The following is a 22,149-nucleotide window of genomic DNA, read 5'->3' on the forward strand; positions in this document are numbered from 1 at the left end:
TCTCTTTGAATCATTCCATCCAATAGGTAGATTAGAAGAAAATTCTCCAATGACTAGCTAAACAGCTAGTGAAGCATGGATGAGTATCTAAGAGATTAATTAGTTAAGAAATAGAGACATAAACCTAAAATTACGAAGTCTAAAACTAATTTCAATATTACCTGTCTTCTTTTGTGAGTTTTACAAGTTGTGATCGAAAGAGAAACACTAATAAGAGTAACTTAATGAGTTAATGCGATCTATAACTAGTATTTGCACTCATAATTGTAATCTCTTGTTGATCTTATAAAAGAATTTAGCCAATAGATTGTTAACATGAAAGCGTGTGGATATAAGCTGATCTAAACCAAACTACTATAAATTTCATGTGCAATTTTTTATTTCCTCAACTTATCTTACTTAAGTTTGTTGCACACTTTCAGGTTATTTCAAAAAGTTGTTGTATCACATAACGGTTTTGATCTTAGTTCAGACTTTGATCTTGACTTAATGTTTTTATTTTAACCTCTATTCAACCCCTTATAGATGTTTATGCTAGTTTTATCACAATGTTATCTATGAAGTTTGATCTAATATACAATGTGATTCTTAAAATTTTAAATTATTCAATTGGATCCTTAAACTTTTCATATATATTCAATTTATTTTTTAAATTATATGATAATATTTGATGTTGTTCCTATATTTGAATTAATGGAAGAATAATAGTTTATATTTTCATATAATTCATGGATTAAATTGAATAATACAAAAAATTCATGATCATATTTAAAAATTAAAAAATTAGATATTATATTGCATATTAGGATGCAATTTAGATATTATATTACATATTAAATCAAAGTTCAGAGATTATTTATGTCATTATTTCCAATGAGCGAATAATCGAATTATGATTTTTCTGTCTTTGGGCAATGGAAAAAGCTAATCGTTTCACCGCTCTCGTATTCTAAGAGCGAGCATGGTGTGATGAAGATGGCGATCTTGATGGGGGCGTCATTTGAAATGTTAAAATATGTCTCAAGTTTAAATCCAATATGAAATTCCGAATATTCCGAATTGGATATATCGGACGTTCGAAATTGAGTAAAGAAATCCGAAGATCAACTTCCTAAGGTTTGAATTTGCGTTGGAGAGTTTGGCAACTGAAATAGGAAAGTCTAACTTTCACTTGGATTTGGATTTTGTTTAAAATATATAGAGATATATTTTGGTTAAAATAGCAAGCGAGGAAACAAAATCCTATGAGAAGTTGGCAAAGAAATAAATGTCTCGCTTATATATATAGATTTGGCTATGGATGAAAGGAGGTTGATTATGAAGAATTGGTCTGGAAGCGTCGTCTCGTTGTTGAGTGCTTGGGAGGGATTTTTTTTTTTTTTGTCGTTTCTTGTGAATTACATCCAAGAAAGTTTAGTGTTTAAGCCAATTAAAGTTGTGATAAGATTTGCGTGTAATTCATTTGTGAGATTGAGACATTATTTCTTGAGGAATTTCGGGGGTAAACATTGCATGCGTTATTGGGTGTAATTAGGATTTAGGAAACATGTCAAGTGTTTGAGTGATTCGAATGTGTAATATCCTTATATTCTTGTCTATAGTGAAATTCGATCTCTCTTCGCAACGTAGTCTTTAATACTTGAATAATCAATGTAAATCCGATGTCCATTTATTTTCTTCTCTATTCGATCCGTCACATTTTCGCACCATGAAACACGGGTAGTGAAGGAGAAGACACCAGAGGACAAGGATTCGAAGCTCGATGACTTCAAGGTTCATGAAAAGACGAGGAACCCAAATGATACAACACCTGTCTTATGGCCTCGCATGGAGAAGACACCTATCATGTGCATCGGGAAAATAGAACAGAACCCCCTGAAATCTCGCATGATTCTGCGCCTGGTGTTCAACGAATCTAGCCCCAGAAATTCGCATAATCCATGGAATTTCGACCCGCGCATACTAAAATTCGGGCAGGTCTCTAGAACGCACCTCGCTTTCCTCGTGAATTCAGCTAAAAGAGACGTCAGCCTAACTCTTTGATTTACCTTGCTTTCTCTGTGGCGTTCAACGCCGCAAATTAATCGAATCGTTCAATGTTTGAGTTGCGCGATCAGAGCGCACGTGCATATAAATTATAGCTACAGCCTTGGGGGTCAATGCGGTTACATAAATTGAAGATTCTACGTGTCGTCGTAAGATTAGTGAAGTCAAAACATGCCAAATCAATCAGATAGAATGAAAAATTCTGGTCGTGGGCGTCGGGTCAAGGGGCTCTATGGCCATTTGGGCATCACTATCATCTCGCCTCTCATTTTCCTTCTTGCGAATTCCGCGATTGCGAAGGGGGCGCGAATGAATTCAGCGAGTTCGCTGACTTTTCGAGCAAAAGACCAAAGTTGATTTTGTCAAAAGATTTCTCGTATCCGGCAGTGCTTATGGGATCTAAATAAACACGGGAAAAAAAATAAAATAAGTGCATCGATAAGAATAAAGACTTCCGTATCCGAACGAAATCTCAGAAAGCCAACGACAAAGAAGGAAACAAGAGAGGGTTAGCAATTTGCAAAGGTGCCAGAAAGGCTGGACACGTGGAGGTGTTGTAGAGCATGCATGGGTGGGAGCGGACAAGGGGAAGAAGGCCTTTGCCGGTTTCGCAAGGGCAGCAACTATTTGATCGGTTGCATTAAACTCCTGTCGTCTCTGCGCGATACCAACTCCTTAATCTGATATAACGCTGCCTCAGTTGTAAGTTCCATCTCCTTCCAAACCCTATTCTCTCTCTCTCTCTCTCTTTCTACCATAACACAAGACCTTTACTCAACATTTGCAGCAATTACCCTTTTTTTAATCATTAAAATCATGACTAAACATTTGCAATAATAGATATATTTGTTAAAGATATCCTCGACCTGAAAACTCATCGCACAAGAAAATATCAACGTGGGTCCTTAGTAATGGTCCAGCGTAGGAATCCTCATCCCGGAAGTAAACTCACTAAATGACCAAAAATCAGATAATATTCGACATGTAGTAAGGAATATCCTAAGTTTGGAAATTAATAGGATAAGTTTGGTTGTTTTGGAAAAAAAAAAAAGAAAGACAGATGTGGTTCAACGGTGCACTTTACTTCTGAATAAAGCATTCCTTTCAATTAAACATGACGAATTTTAAGAATTATAGTAGAATAATTAAATATTAAATCACGTATTAATCTAATAGAACTTCACGTAGTTAGTAGTCATCATGATCCTACAAAATTTCACAAATTAAAAATGAAAATAAAAACTAATTAATCCTAATGCTCAATTTTTTCTCGTTGGCTAACTATGCAAAATAAGTTTTTTGTTTGCATCGAATCTTCAAGTGGACGGGGTGCTCCATCCACGTTGCACTCCACCATCCTTGCTCTTTTCACGTATAATCGAAGATACATTTAACCAAGAGACTTACGCATGAAGGTAAAGCATTTTCTGGATTATAAAATGCGATCACCATCGTTCAATATTTAACACCAAAACACAAAAAGAAAAAGAAAAAGAAAAAACTGACCGCTCTTTAAATAGGCCGCGGCCACATAAGGAGGAGATGAATAAAGTGACCGGGCCCACCTTAATCACGAGAATTGAGAAATCAAACCCCATAATTAAGACCGTAGTAATGACACCGCCATATGCGATTACTGTCAATTTCGATTTGCTTAGATCACGATTAAGTATATTCCTAAGAAGCCGGCGAAAAAAGGAAATTCTTAAATATCTCAGTTGATATTCGCACCTTTTATTTTTTTCTTTTGGCTATTGTCCAATTTCTTACACGAATACCCAGGCTTTTTCCTCTGTGTGAGTGGGGTGTTCAGTTGAATTAAATGTATCTCCGACCGTTTCAAAGGTCCCATTATAAATAAAAAAATAATAAATATATATATATATATTTTTGTGTTTTATTGTTTTTATTATTATTATTATTATTATGTGGGATTTGAATTTTAAAAAGGGTAATATTCTCTGTTCCAGGAAGAAAAGCTTACACGACCGACGGAATCACTCTCTCTCTTCCCTGTCTCTCTCCCTTTAATCGTCTCTCTTTCCCTTCTCTTTCCCCTTGCGCGTTCAGGTTCTGTATGCGTCGATGACCTAACTTCTCTCTCTCTCTCTCTCTGTTTATCTCTCTCTGCAAGTTTCCATGTATTTCAGAGTTTGAGAGTTAGGGTTGCCTCAATCATCACCGCAGCATTGAACTCGCGCTCTCCGTCTTTTCCTTTCCGGAAAGGCCTCGGAATCCCTGATCAGTTTGCGGGGGGCGGTTAAGAATCGTTTCTTTGATCGATGAAGAGGCCTAAATCGGAAAAGTTGGACATGGTCTTGTCGTTGACGAGGCAAAGATCCCTCCAAATCTTGATCTGCGTAGGCCTCTTGTACGTAGTCCTAGTCACTGTGGAGATTCCCTTCGTTTTCATATCTGGTTCAACTCCCTCTCCCAGGAGACCCTGTCTCGCCCCAGACCCAGCTCCAAACCGGCCGCGACTTGCAGGAGAAAGACGCCCCCACGCGGCCCCACGTCACCGTTTCTCAGAACTCCGACGAGTTGGCCCCCACCCGGCTCGCCGAGCCCAGGAACATCGTCTCCGGCTTGAACTTCGAGAAGACGTGGAAGACTGGCGTTACCGGCGGGTTCTCGGAGCTCGACAAGTCGGCAAAGGTCGCCTGGGAGGTGGGTCGCCAGTTTTGGGACGAATTGCAATCTGGGAAGCTGAATATCATCAACCAGAAGCCCAAGAATGGGTCGGAATCGTGCCCGAATTCGGTGTCTCTATCTGGGTCGGAATTCTTGAACCGGAAGAGGTTGATGGTGTTGCCCTGCGGCTTACGCTGGGGTCCCACATAACGGTTGTTGGGAAACCTAGGTCGGCCCATGCAGAGCACGATCCGAAGATAGCTCTGTTGAGGGAGGGAGACGACGCGGTCATGGTCTCGCAGTTTCACATGGAGCTGCAGGGGTTGAGGATTGTGGAGGGCGAGGACCCGCCTCGGATTTTACATTTGAATCCCAGGTTAAAGGGTGATTGGAGCGGGAAGCCGGTGATCGAGCAGAACACTTGCTATAGGATGCAATGGGGGACGGCGCAGCGGTGCGAAGGGTGGAAATCTAAGGCTGATGAAGAGACCAGTGAGTATTCTGATTCAGTTCTTGTTTATATGGGTGATCATTGTGAAAAGAATGATTTGTTACCCATTTTTGTGCGTAGCTCTCTTCAATTGCTGATGAGATAGAGAAAAGGAAGAATGGTTAACCTGGGGAAAAAAATTGGGACTTCAATATCAAGTGTTCTTATTATTAGAAATAATATGCTCCAATTGTTGATGAAGGGCTGATGAGTTTTTTCTTTTTTGTTTTTCATTTGTGTGGGGGATCACAGTAAAAGAGCAATTTTACCCATGTTTGTTAGCTTTCTTCAGTTGTTGATGGTTTTGAGATAAAAAAAGGTAATCTTTGAAAAAGAGGGACTTCATGGATCTTGGTATCGGTGTCATTGTGGGAGCTGTAAGTTCTGTTTAATTTTCGTTAGGGTGTGGTTTACATACTTATTACGGGTAGAAAATAGAATTTACCCTGCATAAGCCTACATAAGCTTCAGATTGTGCTGATTGTGATTTGGAAAAGGAATTGCCTGGATTGCATTGGCACACTTCAAGAGATGTTTGATTGGTTTGTCATGTGCTTCATTGCAGTTGACGGTCAATTGAAGTGTGAGAAGTGGATCCGTGATGATGACGATCACTCTGAGGAGTCAAGACATCATGGTGGTTGAACCGGCTCATAGGGCGGACAAAGAAGGTGTCGGTTGATTGGCCGTATCCATTTGCTGAAGGCAAGCTCTTCGTTCTAACTCTTAGTGCTGGATTGGAGGGTTATCATGTTAGTGTCGACGGAAGGCACATCACATCTTTTCCTTATCGCACTGTGAGTAACAACATGCATCCTGACAACCTCATTGTGAAGGTTCATTATCTTGCTCTGTTGGTTTACACTTTCTCTAATTTCAACAGGGTTTTGCTCTTGAAGATGCGACTGGCCTAACTTTAAATGGCGATATCGATGTTCATTCCCTATTTGCCGCTTCTCTACCAACTTTACATCCTAATTATGCTCCACAGAGACATCTTGAGATGTCAAGGAAATGGCAAGCCCCACCTTTTCCCGAAAAACCTGTAGAAATGTTCGTCGGCATCCTTTCAGCGGGTAACCATTTCGCAGAGCGAATGGCTGTGAGGAAGTCCTGGATGCAGCATAAGCTTATCAAATCTTCAAATGTAGTAGCTCGCTTCTTCGTAGCATTGGTAAGAGGAGACACCTAGAGTTGGTTGTATGTGTTGTTTATTCTCGAGCGGTCATAATAATGTTTTGACCTCATGTATGGACAGCATCCTCGGAAGGAAGTGAATGTGGAATTAAAGAAAGAGGCAGAGTTTTTCGGTGACATTGTTATAGTCCCTTACATGGATAATTATGACCTCGTTGTCCTCAAAACAGTGGCCATTTGCGAATATGGGGTGAGTTGAGGGTATTTCTATACGGCAGAAAAACCAATATTTTTCTTCGCAAAGGTGGCTTACTTGTGAGTCTTTCTTAAATTGGCTGTTTTCAGGTTCGCAAATTGTCGGCCAAGTACGTGATGAAATGTGATGACGATACATTTGTGAGGTTGGATGCAGTTATGGATGAAGTCAAGAAGGTACCTGAAGGAAAGAGCTTGTATATTGGGAACGTCAACTACTACCATAAGCCACTTCGGTACGGCAAATGGGCAGTCACATATGAGGTACGGAGTGCACCATGGTTCAGTTCTGTCATCATTGGGCTCTTTGGGTCGATCTTTTTGCGTTGCCTTTCTACAAGTCTGATTGTCTCTAAAAAATGAATGAGGATCCTTTAAAAGTGAAAGCAGTTTGATTCTAGGATTTTATATCCTCAATCTCTCAAAAACGAATGAAGATGCTTTAAAAGTGAAGCAGTTTGATTCTAGGATTTTATCTCCTTAAATATGCAAGGCAGATTTTTCTCTCTTTGATTCTTTTTGATTCCCCTTCTCTGGTTGTCTGGTGATTGGAGTGGTTTGGCTTGAAAACTCATGAGCTTTTGGTGAGATTGCTGCACAATGTTGCATAGGTGTAACATGTGGTTGCTTTGCAACTCAACCCTTTTAAGCATCCAGATTGACTAGACCCTTCCGATTTGATGTTTCTAGCTCACTCTATTTATATTTCCCTATACCCGGAGAAATGCCTTAGTTTCTTGCAAAGCACTGTGCCTCATCATCCCACCATTTTTGTAATCTTTCTTGTTCACTAGAATTTTTCAATATATATGCAACCCCTTGTGCAAATCTGTGTTGGGTGGTCTTTGTAGATGCATCATTGAAAAGCATGTGACAAGTTCCATCTAAGCACTATTAGAAGGGATTCTTCCGAAAGAACCAAAAGAAAGAGAGAATAACCTCTCTGGATCTTTAACAAGTTATCTTTTTTCTTTTGCTGATTTTCTTGTTCATACTTGCCTGATTGGATGGAAGTGATCCTTTTCCAGATCGATGAGACATACTTTCATTTTCCATGCCTCAGTTTTCTTGCCTCTCTTTACGTTTTGTTCCAGGAATGGCCTGAGGAAGAGTATCCACCTTATGCAAATGGACCAGGCTACGTTTTGTCCTCTGACATTGCACACTTCATCGTGTCTGAGTTTGAGAAGCTTAGACTAAGGGTATGTATATGAAAAGCTAATCATGATTTAGTTGCTGTGCATGCGTTTATTCGATTGACTTATGGCGGCCGTGTCATCCTCATGCAGCTGTTCAAGATGGAGGACGTGAGCGTGGGGATGTGGGTGGAGCAGTTCAACAGCTCGGGACCCGTCGAGTACGTGCACAGTTACAAGTTCTGCCAATTCGGGTGCATAAACGATTACTACACGGCGCACTATCAGTCCCCGCGGCAGATGATCTGCATGTGGGAGAAGTTGCAAGAACAAGGCCGGCCCTTGTGCTGCAACATGAGATGACCAGGGCTTCGTCGCGGAGGGGAGGGAGAGGAACCATAGAAGAGAGGCAGACAAGTTTTGCAGGCATAGCCACGATGCATTGTATATACTCTGGACGGACCGTGGTACAGTGAGAGTGGGGGTGTATCTAGGTTCCAGGGATGCTCGAGGATTAGTCTTAAATTCATTCATTATTTCATCCCAACCAGTCTTCTCTTCAGTCCATCCAATACGTTATTCGTTTCGCGAGCATTCTTTATGTCCCACGGTGCATCTGTGGTGGGTTCGATGATAACGGGGTTCAGTTGGTACCGGATACTTGGTAAAAAAGATTATCATCGCTTTTCCCCTCTTGCCTTTTTTTCCTTGTTCCTGTTTTACGAATTCTGGAGGGACCTACCTCTTTCAGGCGTCAAATTGACAATTGACTGCGTCGTAAGGCGCTCGAGCAAGAGCCCACCACCTTGACGAGAGTCGTTGAGAGCTCTAGCAGCGAAAAGCGATGGTGCGATGTTGATGGGATTAGGGATTAGATGGTCGTTGGACGACCGATTCGAAAAAAAGTGGTGGGAGCGGATGAGAGCCTTTTTTGTTGCCGTTCAGCGTCTTCCACCCAGGCGCGCTCTCGCCGACACACGTATCCTCGGAGCGGGCCTTCTGTCGGGGCCTCGATTCTCATGTGACGTTGAGTGCTCACGCGTGAGGCAAATTGTTGGGTTCTTGACTTCTTGTTGGAGGAATGAATCCCGTGTTTTGACTAGCTCAAATTGTGATGGCTGTATGATGGTTGATGATGATGTTGATGATGATGATGATAGGTAAGTGTCAATTTATATCGGGCCTACATCTGTGTTTCCTTTTTTGTCCTTTTCTAGATTGGTGGATTCACATTTTCTTTGATAAAACCCGTGAAATGCTTTAGCACTGTAATAGTGAGGAGAAAATGACAGAAATCTGCTTGTGCCGGGGCCGTGTCTCACAGTACCCCGTGAATTAGACGCTTTGTGTCAATAGCCTCCTAAGTTGCTGGCACACGAGCACGTACTAGTCAGGTGCATGTTTCTGAGGATCACTATGGGCATCTTTGTCTGAAAACGAAAAGGTGCACAAAATTAAAAATAAAACTTTAAAACATTAGAGAAAGATTGAATCTAAACCATCCGCTCCATTTTGGAGATAATTAGTAATAATGATGAATCTTCTTCCATAATTTTGGCGAGCAGCAAGAGCATTAAAACCAGTATAGCTACACGGCCATCGAGACTTGATCGTCGAGCTCTTTAGTGATTGAAGGGGCAACGACTGCAACTTGATTTGTTTGAACATGTTAATTGACGTCGAACCCTCATCAAATGCCGTCACTCATCCTCCCCTCCTTCTCTCCATATGTTTTAGGTTTTTTTTTTTTCCCCTTCATTTTTGAGCATTTTTTGTATTTGGACAAAAATGCCCTCAGGGGCTGACGATGAGCTCAAGGGAAACGAGCATGTGACCGGCACCTGTTCATCCACCAGCAATTTTTCGCTGACGATGAGCTCAAGGGGCTGTTGATATAGGGTGGGTTTGGTTCACATTTGAGAGTGTAATGTTGAAAGCTAAAGCCCTTTGGGTAGATACAAATTGCATTTGATTAAAACTCTTTGCAAAACCACTTCAAGTTCAAATAATGTTTGGTAAAATTTTTTTTGCAATGGGCTTTGACTACATTTTTTATATTTTTTATTATAAAAACTCAAAACTCTTCATTGGCTCCAGTAAGGGCTTAGGTTGCCGATGAGACAAATCTGGTGTTGATGGCCATCAACTGAGGTCACTTGACCTCGAGCAACCTTTGGCGAGGGTCATGAGACATAGGCAAGGCTACTTGAGGTCACGTGACCCTTGTTAGCCTTTTGCTAGCCATTCAGTGACTAGATATGGGCTTTCTAGTTCCTCACCGGCCTTTCGCTTGTTCTTTGCCATTGACCAAACTGAAGAATCCGACAAAGTAGATGAACAGTTACAAAGGGGCAAATTCAAAAGACAAAAGAATTAATGAGGTAATTTTAGAAGGAAAAAGTATTTTAATCATAGTTTCAACATTCCATAGATGCTATTTCAAAATGATGGGTAGAAGTAGTTTTGGGCTTTTAGCACTCCCAAAATTAGTATTTGACTTAAAACTATTTCAAAATACTTGTCAAACAACTCAATATATCTCCAAAGGGTTTTTGAAGTTAAAGCCATTGAAAAAGCCGAACTAAATACACCCATAAAGGTTTTGAGTTCAAGGACGCTTTGAGGCGCTGTCAAGTATATGGCACTTTGAGAAAATAACGGTGGTTCGCGTTTCTTTATTTATTTAGTTTTTTTTTTTTTTTTTTTGAGTTTTTCTTAACAAAAACTGAGCCAATGGGTTGTTGATGTTAGCGGTGTTGGAGGCCCCAAAGCCCAATAACGATTAATGGACCATTTAACATAGCCATATAGCCCGTGGTGGCAAACCCAACCTGCCCATATTGATCCTGTCAAGTTCTTGTCTAGTTGCTTGTGACCCATGTGAAAGTGGACTCCCTTTTGATTATGTAATGTTGGGCTGGGTTGTGTTCCGGCTGACTGGGCCTCCTTCTCTCCAGGCAGTTGAATAGCCTATGTGGAGAGAGGGGGTATTTTTACCTCTGAGGACCATCCCCGATAATTCCCTAGCAAGATGCCCAGCAAGATTATGTTCTATATTTTTAACACATCGGTGCTTACACATCTTACACCCCAAGTTGATTGTGTATATTTTTCTTCCCCACTGATCAGGAATACCAACGATTTCACACTAAAATGTTGAACCTTGGTAAAATCTCACTTCAAATCATTCCCACACTAGGTTTTGTTTGGAGGGTCATTGAATGCGTGTCATGACATCATCATGTATCATACTACAAGAACAAGAAACTTATGCCTAACCTTCCAATTAAGTATTCCTCTTATTTATTTATTTTTGAGAATCAAGGCATTGTCGAGACATTAAAAAGTTTAATTCATCATAATTAATTTTTAGGATAAGTATGGTAAAAGTCTTAAAAATTATCGCGAGTGCTATTGAGTCCTAAATTTTTTTAAAAAATACAATAAAATCTTAAAATTTGTCAAATTAGTGTAATCAAATCTTTACGTTAATTACATTCAATTTGACTAATAAAAAAATACCGATATGACTATTTTTATTATTTTCTCTCTTGTACATGGCGTTAAGATTAGCTAAAATACTGAAACCACATTGTTCTGATCAAAATCTCAATTTTTAATTTAAATTTTAGTTAAATTAGATTTAAAAAATAAAAAAAAAAAACTCAAAAGTTTTGTAAAAACAAAAGAAAAGAACATATAGGCAGCAAGCCTAGGGCTTGGCCGGCGCTCCCCACTTATGGCCGTCAGCCATCACCGACACCCCACTAGTGATGGGGCGACAGCCAATGGTGGAGGACGGTCTCGTCTTCTTTTTCGCTAGTGGTTTCTTCTCTTTTATCGTGTGTTTTTTCTTTTTAAATTTTGGATTTTTTAAACTAAATTTAATTAATATTTGGTGTAAAAAAATAGAATTTGGATCAAAATAACGTTGTTTTAGTGCTTTAAGTAATTTTAATGCTTCATAAGATCTTTGCGTAGGAGAGATATAATAAAAAAAGAAAAAAAGAAAATTCACATCAGCATTTTTGATAAGTCGGGTGGATGGTATTACCGGAAGATCTTGATTACACCCGATTCGACAAATTCTAAGACTTGATTACATATTTGAAAGATTAAAATACTTTCGTGATTAGTTTTAAAAAATTTTACTATATTTATGCCCTTTACATTTTTTTTCGCCGAATATGGTTTCCGCGGAGCTCGAAGGAAAGTCGTGCCCATGTGTCCGTCTTTCGGGTTAAAAGCGTGGGAAAATGGAGAGAGAGAGAGAGAGAGAGAGAGAGACAGACAGACAGAGGGGTTGCTGTAGTAGGGGAGAATCGCGACGAAGCGGCTTCAGGACAAAGCAGCGCCACGCGAGCGACGTGACTTTGGAATTGTCCCGATTCGTCGTCCTTTGTCAGATTGACAGTGACCGAGGCCAGACCCGAAATTCGTCCTTTGTTCCGCTTTGCTCTCGTTGTGTTCTCCTTCCCGCCACTCCGCTCCGCCACGTGCTCCCCTCGCCATTAGCTCCCCTGCGCGCTATCATTATTGCGCCCGGGGATTGCCGTCCGGAATAAAAGCCGGTTATCATTAATACCGTAATATTGAGTAATAATGTAATATATCTTTCGTCAATTAGCAAACCGGATGGTACGGGATGATTATCATAATTAATACATAACATAACAAACATGAAAAATTATGGGCAAAGGCAAGTGCAAGACACATGATCAATTGATGAGACATTGCAATGTTGCTTTTCCATCATCTTTTGATCATGGAAACATTTTGTAAGGAATTTGTATAGAAATGGACTATGAATGACCAAAATCCATACTTCTCTACTTTCAAATTTACCTTTCTCCTTTTCATTGACCGATATTTCATGATATTAATGAACCTTATGCTTATCTTTGTCTCATTTGGAAAGTAAGAAAATAGCGTTATCTTCCGCAATGAAAGATTATACCTCCCGGCTTTAAAGGACCTCCTTCGTAAAGCTGTCAATGATAAGGCTTTATCATTTCCCAAGGTCTCGGACAACCCCCGTAATAGAAGGATTCAACTTAGTTGGGGCATCCCCCCTACCATCTTTGATTGATTTTGCGGCCTGGTTTCCCTTCTTGGTGCCTCTCCTCTTCTTCTCCTCTTTATTTCTTTCCCTTGTGCGGGCCACTGTGTTTATGCGCTCTTTGCCTGTGCTGTTTTTTCTGCATTGTATCTCTCTTGCAGCTCTCCCCCCCTCCCTTCTTTCCTTTCTCTTGGCCCTGGCCCCCTCCCACTCGTTTGGATTTGTTGTCCTTCTGAGTGTGATTTGGCGCCGGTTCCCCTCCCTTTGCTGTACTTCTGTATAGCTTTTGTGCAAAAAGTCTATATACCTATTACCCTTTTACCAAAAAAAAAACAAGTTAGAGATAAAAGACGGACAATATTGTAAAATCTTCGCTCAAGTTAGATAAAGGAATAAGAGGAAGTCTCTATCAATTTCAACGACTAAACTTCGATTTTACTAAGAATTATTACTAAGCACCCAACAGAGGGCGGGCTTGCTCATGATAGCAAAAAGAGAAAAAGCAAATGTCATGAATCTTACATTTGGAAAAGACCCAACTAGTTTTGACAATCCCCGAATTGTTTCCTTTCTCCTCTCATTCAATTTGTATAATATAAAAAAGCCGGGCACGTTTTGTAATTGGCGATTGCCCAAAAGTTTGTTTCTTTGCCGGAGGGACAAGGAAGCATCCAAGGAGATCCACGTATATACTGTCCTTGTCATCTTATAACTATAAGTTTTAAATTAAATGTTAATTTATGCTTTCGATGATTCGGATCTCCATCCTAAGTGAATAAAAAACCATCCCACTCATCTCATAGAATGATACAAAACATGAAATAATTCCGACTTTGATTTTGATGACATGAAAAAATAATTTTTTTTTCTCCCGCATCTCAGGATATTACTATAATTTATTTCTTAATTCATACCTACAAGTAAATTACGATATTGCCTTTTATGGTAGTAATTGTGGTGGGAAAAGTTATGCAAAATCGGAATGTGTATGGCAAATTTATCTTAAAATGATCTTTTGACCACAAAAAATTCCAAATGAGTACATTTATGACAATTTCATATTTAATTAGTTTTTGTTAAATTTTATAGTTAAATTGCTAAATTAGATAATACGCGATAGGATATATCGGTAATTTAATATAAATCTAACGGAAATTAATAGAGGTATAAACATTATATATGTATCAGATTGAGATTTTTTTAATAGTATGTAAATTTATTATGGTATATCTATTTGAAATTTTTGAGATATTAACGTAGAAAAAGAAATAGAAAGTAAAGGATATGAAGTTGTCATTGGAGATAGGCAAAGACTAGCAGCCGCTTGTCCGAATATAATCGGGCTCCACAGGACCACTGTCCACGTAATGCCACCACCAGTAAAGAGAAGCAACCCATTATAAGTAAAATAATATAATATAATATAAGATCAGCAAAAAGAACAAAGAAGGAAGAAAGAAAGAAGGAAAGAAAGAAAAAGAGTGAGCAACATCGCAATACCAGGATCATGGCAAAAATCCACATCTGTTCATGTGGATAAACACCGGTGCCTTAACCTCATCGTCCACCTACTCTCCCTCTCCCTCTCCCTCTCCCTAGTCCCCTCCCTCTTTTACTTTTTCCTCCCTACTTTACACAGGTGAAACTCACCATGGAAAGCCATCTTCATCATCATCTTCTTCTTCTTCTTCTTCTCCTCCTTCCGTAGAGAGAGAGAGAGAGAGAGAGAGAGAAGGATCCATGAGCACTCCCATGCTCAACCTCAGCCAAGAAAAGAAAAGCAGACAGACCCAAAGGCCCATCATCCCGGACGGAGCGGATACAGAGGTTGGCTGGATCAGCGGCTGCCGGGGCCGACGACCATGCGGATGCTGATGGCCACCATCATGCCGCCGACGATGATGGAAATGTGGGCGACCATGGGCTCGGCCCTCGCCAGCTTCATGTTCATCTGGGCCATCATCCGGCAGTACTGCCCCTACGAGCTCCGCCGCTACGTCGAGAAGCACCCACCACCTCACCGCCTGCTTCCAACCTTACATCAAGATCTCCATCCACGAGTACACTGGCGACCGGCTCCGGCGCGAGGGCCTACGCCGCCGTGGAGGCCCTACCTGAGCAAGAACACCTCCAAGAGCGCCAGGCGGCTCAAGGCCGAGCTGGGCAAGGACAGCAACAACGTGGTCCTGACCATCGAGGAGTCCGAGAGGGTCACCGACGAGTACCAGGGGGTCAAGGTCTGGTGGGCCTCGAACAAGATCGCGTCGCCGCCGCAGCGGTCCCTGACTTACTACCCGGAGCAGGAGAAGAGGTTCTACAGGCTGACATTCCACAAGAAGCACAGGGAGGTCATCGCCGAGTCCTATCTGAAGCACGTGATCAAAGAAGGGAAGGAGATAAGATCGAGAAATAGGCAGAGGAAGCTGTTCACGAACTCGCCGGGTTACAAGTGGCTGTCCATGAAGTCCACAATGTGGAGCCATATCGCTTTCGAGCACCCGGCCACCTTCGACACCCATGGCCATGGCCCCCGAGAAGAAGAGGGACATTTTGGAGGACTTGGTGACGTTTAGCAAGAGCAGGATTTCTACGCCAGGATCAGGAAGGCTTGGAAGCGGGGTTACCTCCTGTACGGGCCTCCCGGCACGGGCAAGTCGACCATGATCGCCGCCATGGCGAATTTCCTCCACTACGACGTGTACGACCTCGAGCTCACGGCGGTCAAGGACAACACCGATCTCCGGAAGCTGTTGATCGAGACGACGAGCAAGTCCATCATCGTGATCGAGGACATCGACTGCTCTCTCGACCTCACGGGCAGAGGAAGAAGAAGGGCGAGAAGCTGCCAGTGGAGGACGACAACGTGGACAAGCTCAACAAGGATGTTCCCAGGAAAGACTCGTATGAAGATACCACCAGCAGGGTCACCCTTTCAGGGCTCTTGAATTTCATCGATGGGTTGTGGTCTGCCTGTGGAGGAGAGGATCATTGTCTTCACCACCAACTACGTGGAGAAGTTGGACCCTGCGCTGATCAGGAGGGGCAGGATGGACAAGCACATCGAGCTTTCGTATTGCTGTTTCGAGGGGTTCAAGGTGCTGGCAAAGAACTACCTCAGCCTCGAGACGCATGCGATGTTCGATGCGGTTCGCGGCTTGATGAGTGAAGTGAAGATCACTCCTGCCGATGTTGCCGAGAACCTCGCGCCCAAATCCCCGAACGATGATGCCGAGAAATGTCTCGAGGTTGATTCAGGCCCTCGAGGAAGCAGAAGGAAACGGGCTGCCGCCGCCAAGAGCCAGCGAATCCAGAGACGAGGCTGTCGAGGAAGGCGCGCAAGGAGGTGCCGAATCGAGAGACGGGGCTGGGGCTGCCAAGAAGATGCGGTGCCAGACGAAGGACTGATCGGAAACGAGCTTCAGCATTTGCAGCATCATCTTTCACGGTAAAACTGATTATCATGCCACAAGAAGCCATGATGATCTTTGGTCTGGAGGGTAATTTGATGAAATGCCTTTTGTAAGTTTTCGAGAAAGAAGGAATATGTCGAGGCGACGTGTGCTTAGAGGTCCAAAGAGTTGATCGTTTTCTTATTTGTCTATGCTTTTACTTTTCTGGAAAGCTTATGCTGTTTCCTAGAAATCCTTTATGGCTCTCTAATATTGGCCCCATCATATTATCCAGTGAACATGGAACAAGATGGCTTCACTCGAACAGAGAATTTCAAGTACTTCAAACAGTTTCTTGACCACTAAGAACTGAAAATCAGTGCCACAAATGATATACAACAAGCCAACTAGCCAGAGAAAGAGTTCCAATACAGCATCCTTCGAACCCAAATTGCCAGAGGCAGATTACCATTGGATCACTAAAGATGACAAAGCAAACGGGGACCATAATAAAATATTTCGGCTCAAGCATTATTTATGCAACACTTGCTCGGCCGGCACTCGCACTAACCAAATCGACGTACTAAATCGGGCTCCATTGTTTGGCTAACGATGCCACTTTAATTTCATGAAAAAGTGCACTGGCCTCTGAGGTGTGATGCAGTTGTCTGTGTTATGGACTGAGGACCACCATCAAAGGCTGAGGCTGGGCAATTTTCAATAGGCTGATCAATCTTCAATCTCTGCTCACTGACCACATGATTTTCTAACTCTTGCCTTCCAACTGAAGGTCCCACTGAGATCTTCTTCGCTCATTGCTCGATCCAGCTTCTCCTAATATTATGGTTCTATCTGAATACATTCATGCATCTTGTCAATTTGGCAAATCAATGCACTTGAAGAACCCCAAATTGAACTTCCATAAGAAAGATAAAAAGTGACCATTATTACCAACAACTTATGGTGCCTCCTCACCTTTAAGACCGACCACAATCAAACTTGAGCAAACCACTTCAGGAAGTAATCTACCACATCAATAAACTAACTATTCACAACCTTGAGAATGTTGTATTCGTCCTCTGAAGTATAACCTGGCTGTAGAAGTATCTTGTCCTGAAGAATAATAGCAACGCCGCAAGAGAAACCCAAAAGAGTAGCACACATAATGAAGAAAAGACAACATGAAGCATTTTGTTCCTTTACATTTAGCCCTTCCCGGATGCTTCTTTGTCATTAAATATACCCAATCACTCTAATGGAAGACATATGATCCAACAGGGTTTGCCATGGTGATGGTATTGAATATGGTGCCCATATGACCCACGAAGAATATCTCAGATGTTATCAATCGGCATCAGTGACCATTGTGAGCCATAACAAATACCCACCAAAAACTGAGCCCACGTACAGAGCACCAGGCAGGCCAGAACCAATGATCACATGACCAACGGTGAGAGCAGCTAGGTTATGGCCATGAACAATGGCCGAGCCCACCCTCTGGCATGTAAAAAGAAGTCTGATACAAATCCGGCCCGAAGCGACCGAGAAAGTTCCATATGCTCCACAAGGAGATCATACTGTTCACTTCTTCGCTGTTGTAACAGAGATCCTCTAGCTGGCTGATGTTATTAATCGTGGCTAGTCCTGAGCCCATACCACATGCCATGGCCAGAAATAATAACCAAAAGTCGACAGTCGCAACTTGCAACAATCAATGTCTCTTTCAAGCTGCTGGTCATTGTTGTCATTTTTACTGATTTCTTCATTAATGTCACCAGGCAGAATCCGATAATCGGAACCAGTCGGATCTTCTTCTCCATCATAAACCTTCTTGTAGTGTTCTAGCCGTCAAGGTCGCTAGTCTCATCCACACTTACAATTGACGGCGTCTGCTCAGCAATCCCAAAATCTCCTTGCAGGGCTCTAGCAGCAACAAAAACAGGCAAGAATAGCAACAGAAGCAACAAAACTAACGCTGAGAGATGCAACAAGAACGTCCACTTGAAGATGTTTTCCAATATTATAACAACCATGAATGAGCTGCAACAACGAGAGCAACCAAAGGACAAAGCATATAGGTGTTTCTTCTCTTCTGATGTGCTCTTGTATATTCTATACGAACCCCAGAAATAGCAGAGCATTAATTGTGGGTAATAAGGCAAGCATCAGGAGAAATGCGGCAGGGTTATTGTTTGAATACTGTCTGATATATTTGGATCAGTATAGCTCCACTTAAACCGATAAATCCCTACAAAAGGAAAGAATCAACAACTATCCAGCTAAACTTATTAACTATAAAATGTGGTGAAGCAAAGCCAAAAAACACAATGGCAGAGGGAGTAGATAGAACATTTTTTAAAAATATAGACAATCTTGTTCTCAATGATTTGTCCAATTTCCACAGGTTTGAACTATTTAAAGTGCCTCTTAAGCGCTCAATAAAACTGTCCATCCACAAATTGCAATATAGTCTTTCAAGTTTCTGCTGCACTTGCATCAAGATCAAAAACCAGTTTTACTAGTAAGTTCGAAACAAAAGCTACAGTTTCAGCTGATGACATGATGCAATATATGGGATCACATCAACAAACATCAAAAACCCCAATTCTTGTATCATTAAGAAGCATCAGTCAAGGTTAAAATTTTTAATTCAAATAAGTGAAAAGAAATTAAATTTAAAATAACAATGACCAATCCACCAAGTTAAATTCACACTCAATCAATCACCTTCATGATCCCGACAGCAGTACCGCTATACTCAGGGAAGTTGCGGACTGCCGTGACCACATCGGCGGTGTTGAAGAAGCTCTGCGCATGCGCTGCGACCAACATGAACACGCACACGGCCGCAAGCAGGAGGCCGGCTCAAGATCCCCGGCGACGGATGCCCACAACAAGGAGTAGCCCACGAGGTTCTGGGCCGCTCCGGCGGGTGGACCACCCACGGCCCGCCACGGCGGCGGCGGATCATTGGCGTGGGAGTAGAGGATGCCGGAGAGGACGCCGCCAGTTGGCGCCGAAGTCATGAAGACGGAGATGGTGTCGAGGGTGGACTGGGGTAGCCCTGGGTGGACTTGAGGCTTGGGAGTAGACGGAGAAGGTGTAGAGGGCCGCTGGTGCACTGGATCAGGATGCTCGCCGCGGTCGACGCCCACTTTATCAGCTTCTCCTCGTGCCGTCGGCGGGTCTCCATCTTTCTCGGATAGGAGGTGGCCGCCGCCGCGGCCGCCGCTGCCGCCGTCTTCTTGAGTTTTGGTGCTGTGGCGTTGTCGGGTGGGATTTGACTTTGGGTAATGATCGATGTTTTTCTTGGTTCCACTGTGTCTTGTCGTCTTCGCGGATGACGACGACGATCATGGCAGGTGGGAGAACACTGGGCCGTGTGGCCTCCCACGTGGCCAAGTCCTGCCTGGCTAGTTCATACCTCCACCTCCACTCCGGAGCGAGCAATGATTTCCGACACGACAAAAGGAGACTCGATGGCACCTGTCTGTACGAACGTCTCGTTATCTTGAATGCACGTTTGGATCTTATCCATTCATGATCGACTCCAGTTGTCTGAAACCGGGCGAAATTCTAACCGAGATGTTACGCATCTTAGATTCATCTGCTCCAAATTAGATGAACAGTATGCTTTTCACTGGAGATTTTGTCGTGTCTTTTTCTTTCTGCATCGATGCATTTAAACCGTCAGTTTGCGAATTCTGTGTTATTTTCGTAAATTTTCTATTTTCTTCTCGAAAGAGTAAAGGCACTAAAGAATAATCATATGGATGCGTAGAATAAAGTTGGCTGAAGCTTTAGTGATTCGAAGATTAAATATGCAATCATTTTTTTAATTATTGGATCCAGGTCTGGTATTTCTTTTATTTCTTTTATTTTCTGATGCGACAGTGAAGTAACTTGACATCTAATCAACGTCGTTGGAGGGTTGTAGACTTGTCTTAGGCAGAACGCATTGTCATCGGTGACAACAAAAAACTACATAAGGTCGTATGTGAGAGTTGCCGCGGGATGCCATCATGCCGAAGGTCCGTGGCCACCTCACCTGAATGTGATCCTATGGATGATCGGGTATGAACCCTCTGATCGAAACTCATCCCAGTATAGTGGGTTTCCATTTCCTGTCGATTTTCAAACTCAGAAGCACTTTGTCCCATGAGCATCCGAATGCTTAGGAATTTGTTAAAATTTTTTTTTTTGGATGTGTGCGCTGCGGAAACATGATTTTGGTATTAGTTATAGTTTTTAGTTAGCTATGTTTGCACGTGTATATTATATTTTGTAGAGGATTGACAAGGGATAAAATAGGATAATTGAAGGAAAAGAACATGGGATATGAAATAGTTTCATTAGTTGGATAAAATAATTTTACAATAGTTGAAGGAAGTGTTGGTGGAGAAGCTTCATGATTATGGAGTATTATCTCATGCTCCTCTTACTCTTCTAACATTTGTTGTTCTACTATGCTCTCCCCTCTTTCTTATTTATAGGGTGCTCTACCAACATTCTAGATTTGTGTAGAATGTTGTCCACTTTGACTTAACCAGAGTTCTAGATTGTAGTTTATCCTCTCTTCTTCTATCTACACATGTGCTTCTACATTTTCTTTTCTTCCAAAAACTTCATCTAGGAATTCTAGAAGTTTAGCAACTCTAGAAAATTCTAGAAAATGGATCACCATTTCCAACTATCCATTTCGGGATACTTCGGTTATTGTAATTTGTCCCATGTCTTTTATTCCATCTTCGTCCACGATCCCTTGCATTCTCTTGTCGAATTACTTGCGCTTGCCTTTGAACATGCATGACGTTTCTTCAACGATGTCCCATATGCCTTGGGGCGCTCTTAGTTGTAGTTGTTAGCTTAGCTCGACTCGCTCTCGTAGGCTCGGCTCGGCTCCGGCTGGTTGCAGCCTCCGGCGGCTCTGTTGGCTTTCGCTCGGGCTTTGGTCTTTGATTTTGGCTGAACGCTCGGCTCGGTGGCTCTCACTCGGTTGCTCGGGCTGGTCTTTGATTCGGCTCCGGCTCGCTTTAGCTCGGTAGCTCTTGCGGGCTCGGCCTTTTAGTTGAGGATGGTGAGGACAAACGCCTATAATCTCGATATGCTTGGCTACGATACCATGTTAAAATTTTTGGATGTGTGCTACGGAAGCATGGTTTTGGTATTAGTTATAGTTTTTGGTTAGCTACGTTGTAAGTGTATAGTATATTTTGTAGAGGATGAACAAGGGATAAAATAGGATAATTGAAGGACAAAGAACATCGGATATGGGAAATAGTTTCATTAGTTGAATAAAATAATTTTACAATAGTTGAAGGAAGTGTTGGTGGAGGAGCTTCATGATATGGAGTATTATTTCATGCTCTTCTTACTCTTCTAACATTGTTGTTCTACTATGCTCTCCCTCTTTCCTATTTATAGCATTCTAGATTTGTGTAGAATGTTGTCCACTTGGCTTAATCTAGAGAGTTCTAGATCGTAGTTTATCCTCTCTTCTTATAGAGAGATCTACACATGTGCTTCTACATTTTTCTCTTTCTTCCAAAACCTTCGTCTAGGAATTCTAGAAGTTTAGAAGGACATATGCATCTGCTAAAAGCCTAATGACAGAGCAATGTTGCTACTAGAACACATATATTCCCTCACTATTCCTGTGATGATGATGGGGATAAAGATGCATCAGAGGCGCAGAGGCAATCCTCAGAAGTTACCCTGCCCATTATAAAACTTCGAACGTCTTCGATTCTTTAACTTCTGCACCTGATAAAACACATAATTCTGGTCGTGTTCGACATTTGTTGGGTCGAAAACAGAGATAGCACAACAACTGAACGAGAGAGAATGCCACGCAGAAAGCAAACAATATTGGAAAACTGCTCCATATGGACAAATCGAAGCCAACGAATGATTTGATCGATCTCTCTCTCTCCCCTAAGAAAAACGAGAGAGAAATAAGGGTACTCCGTAGCGGCCAGAATTTTACTTGGTCCGAAATGCAAATAC

General features: G+C 42.0%; 1 protein-coding gene and 2 pseudogenes across 1 annotated transcript; 2 read left to right on the plus strand and 1 right to left on the minus strand.

Annotated features, from left to right (window-relative positions):
• The first annotated feature begins 4,026 nt into the window (after window positions 1-4,026).
• On the plus strand, window positions 4,027-8,385 carry LOC120294958 (hydroxyproline O-galactosyltransferase GALT6-like). Its single transcript, XM_039316116.1, is given in 10 exon segments — window positions 4,027-4,477; window positions 4,479-4,864; window positions 4,867-5,169; window positions 5,733-5,795; window positions 5,798-5,964; window positions 6,051-6,341; window positions 6,426-6,554; window positions 6,650-6,823; window positions 7,654-7,761; window positions 7,849-8,385. Coding segments are annotated over 10 exon segments (1,980 nt in total). The 5' UTR covers window positions 4,027-4,328; the 3' UTR covers window positions 8,059-8,385.
• A 5,810-nt stretch (window positions 8,386-14,195) lies between these two features.
• Window positions 14,196-16,159, plus strand: LOC120294539 (annotated as a pseudogene).
• Window positions 16,160-17,487: 1,328 nt separating this feature from the next.
• LOC120294540 lies at window positions 17,488-19,336 on the minus strand (annotated as a pseudogene).
• Between the last annotated feature and the right edge of the window lie 2,813 nt (window positions 19,337-22,149).

Source organism: Eucalyptus grandis, chromosome 6 (assembly GCF_016545825.1).
Source record: "Eucalyptus grandis isolate ANBG69807.140 chromosome 6, ASM1654582v1, whole genome shotgun sequence".
Lineage (NCBI taxonomy): Eukaryota > Viridiplantae > Streptophyta > Magnoliopsida > Myrtales > Myrtaceae > Eucalyptus > Eucalyptus grandis.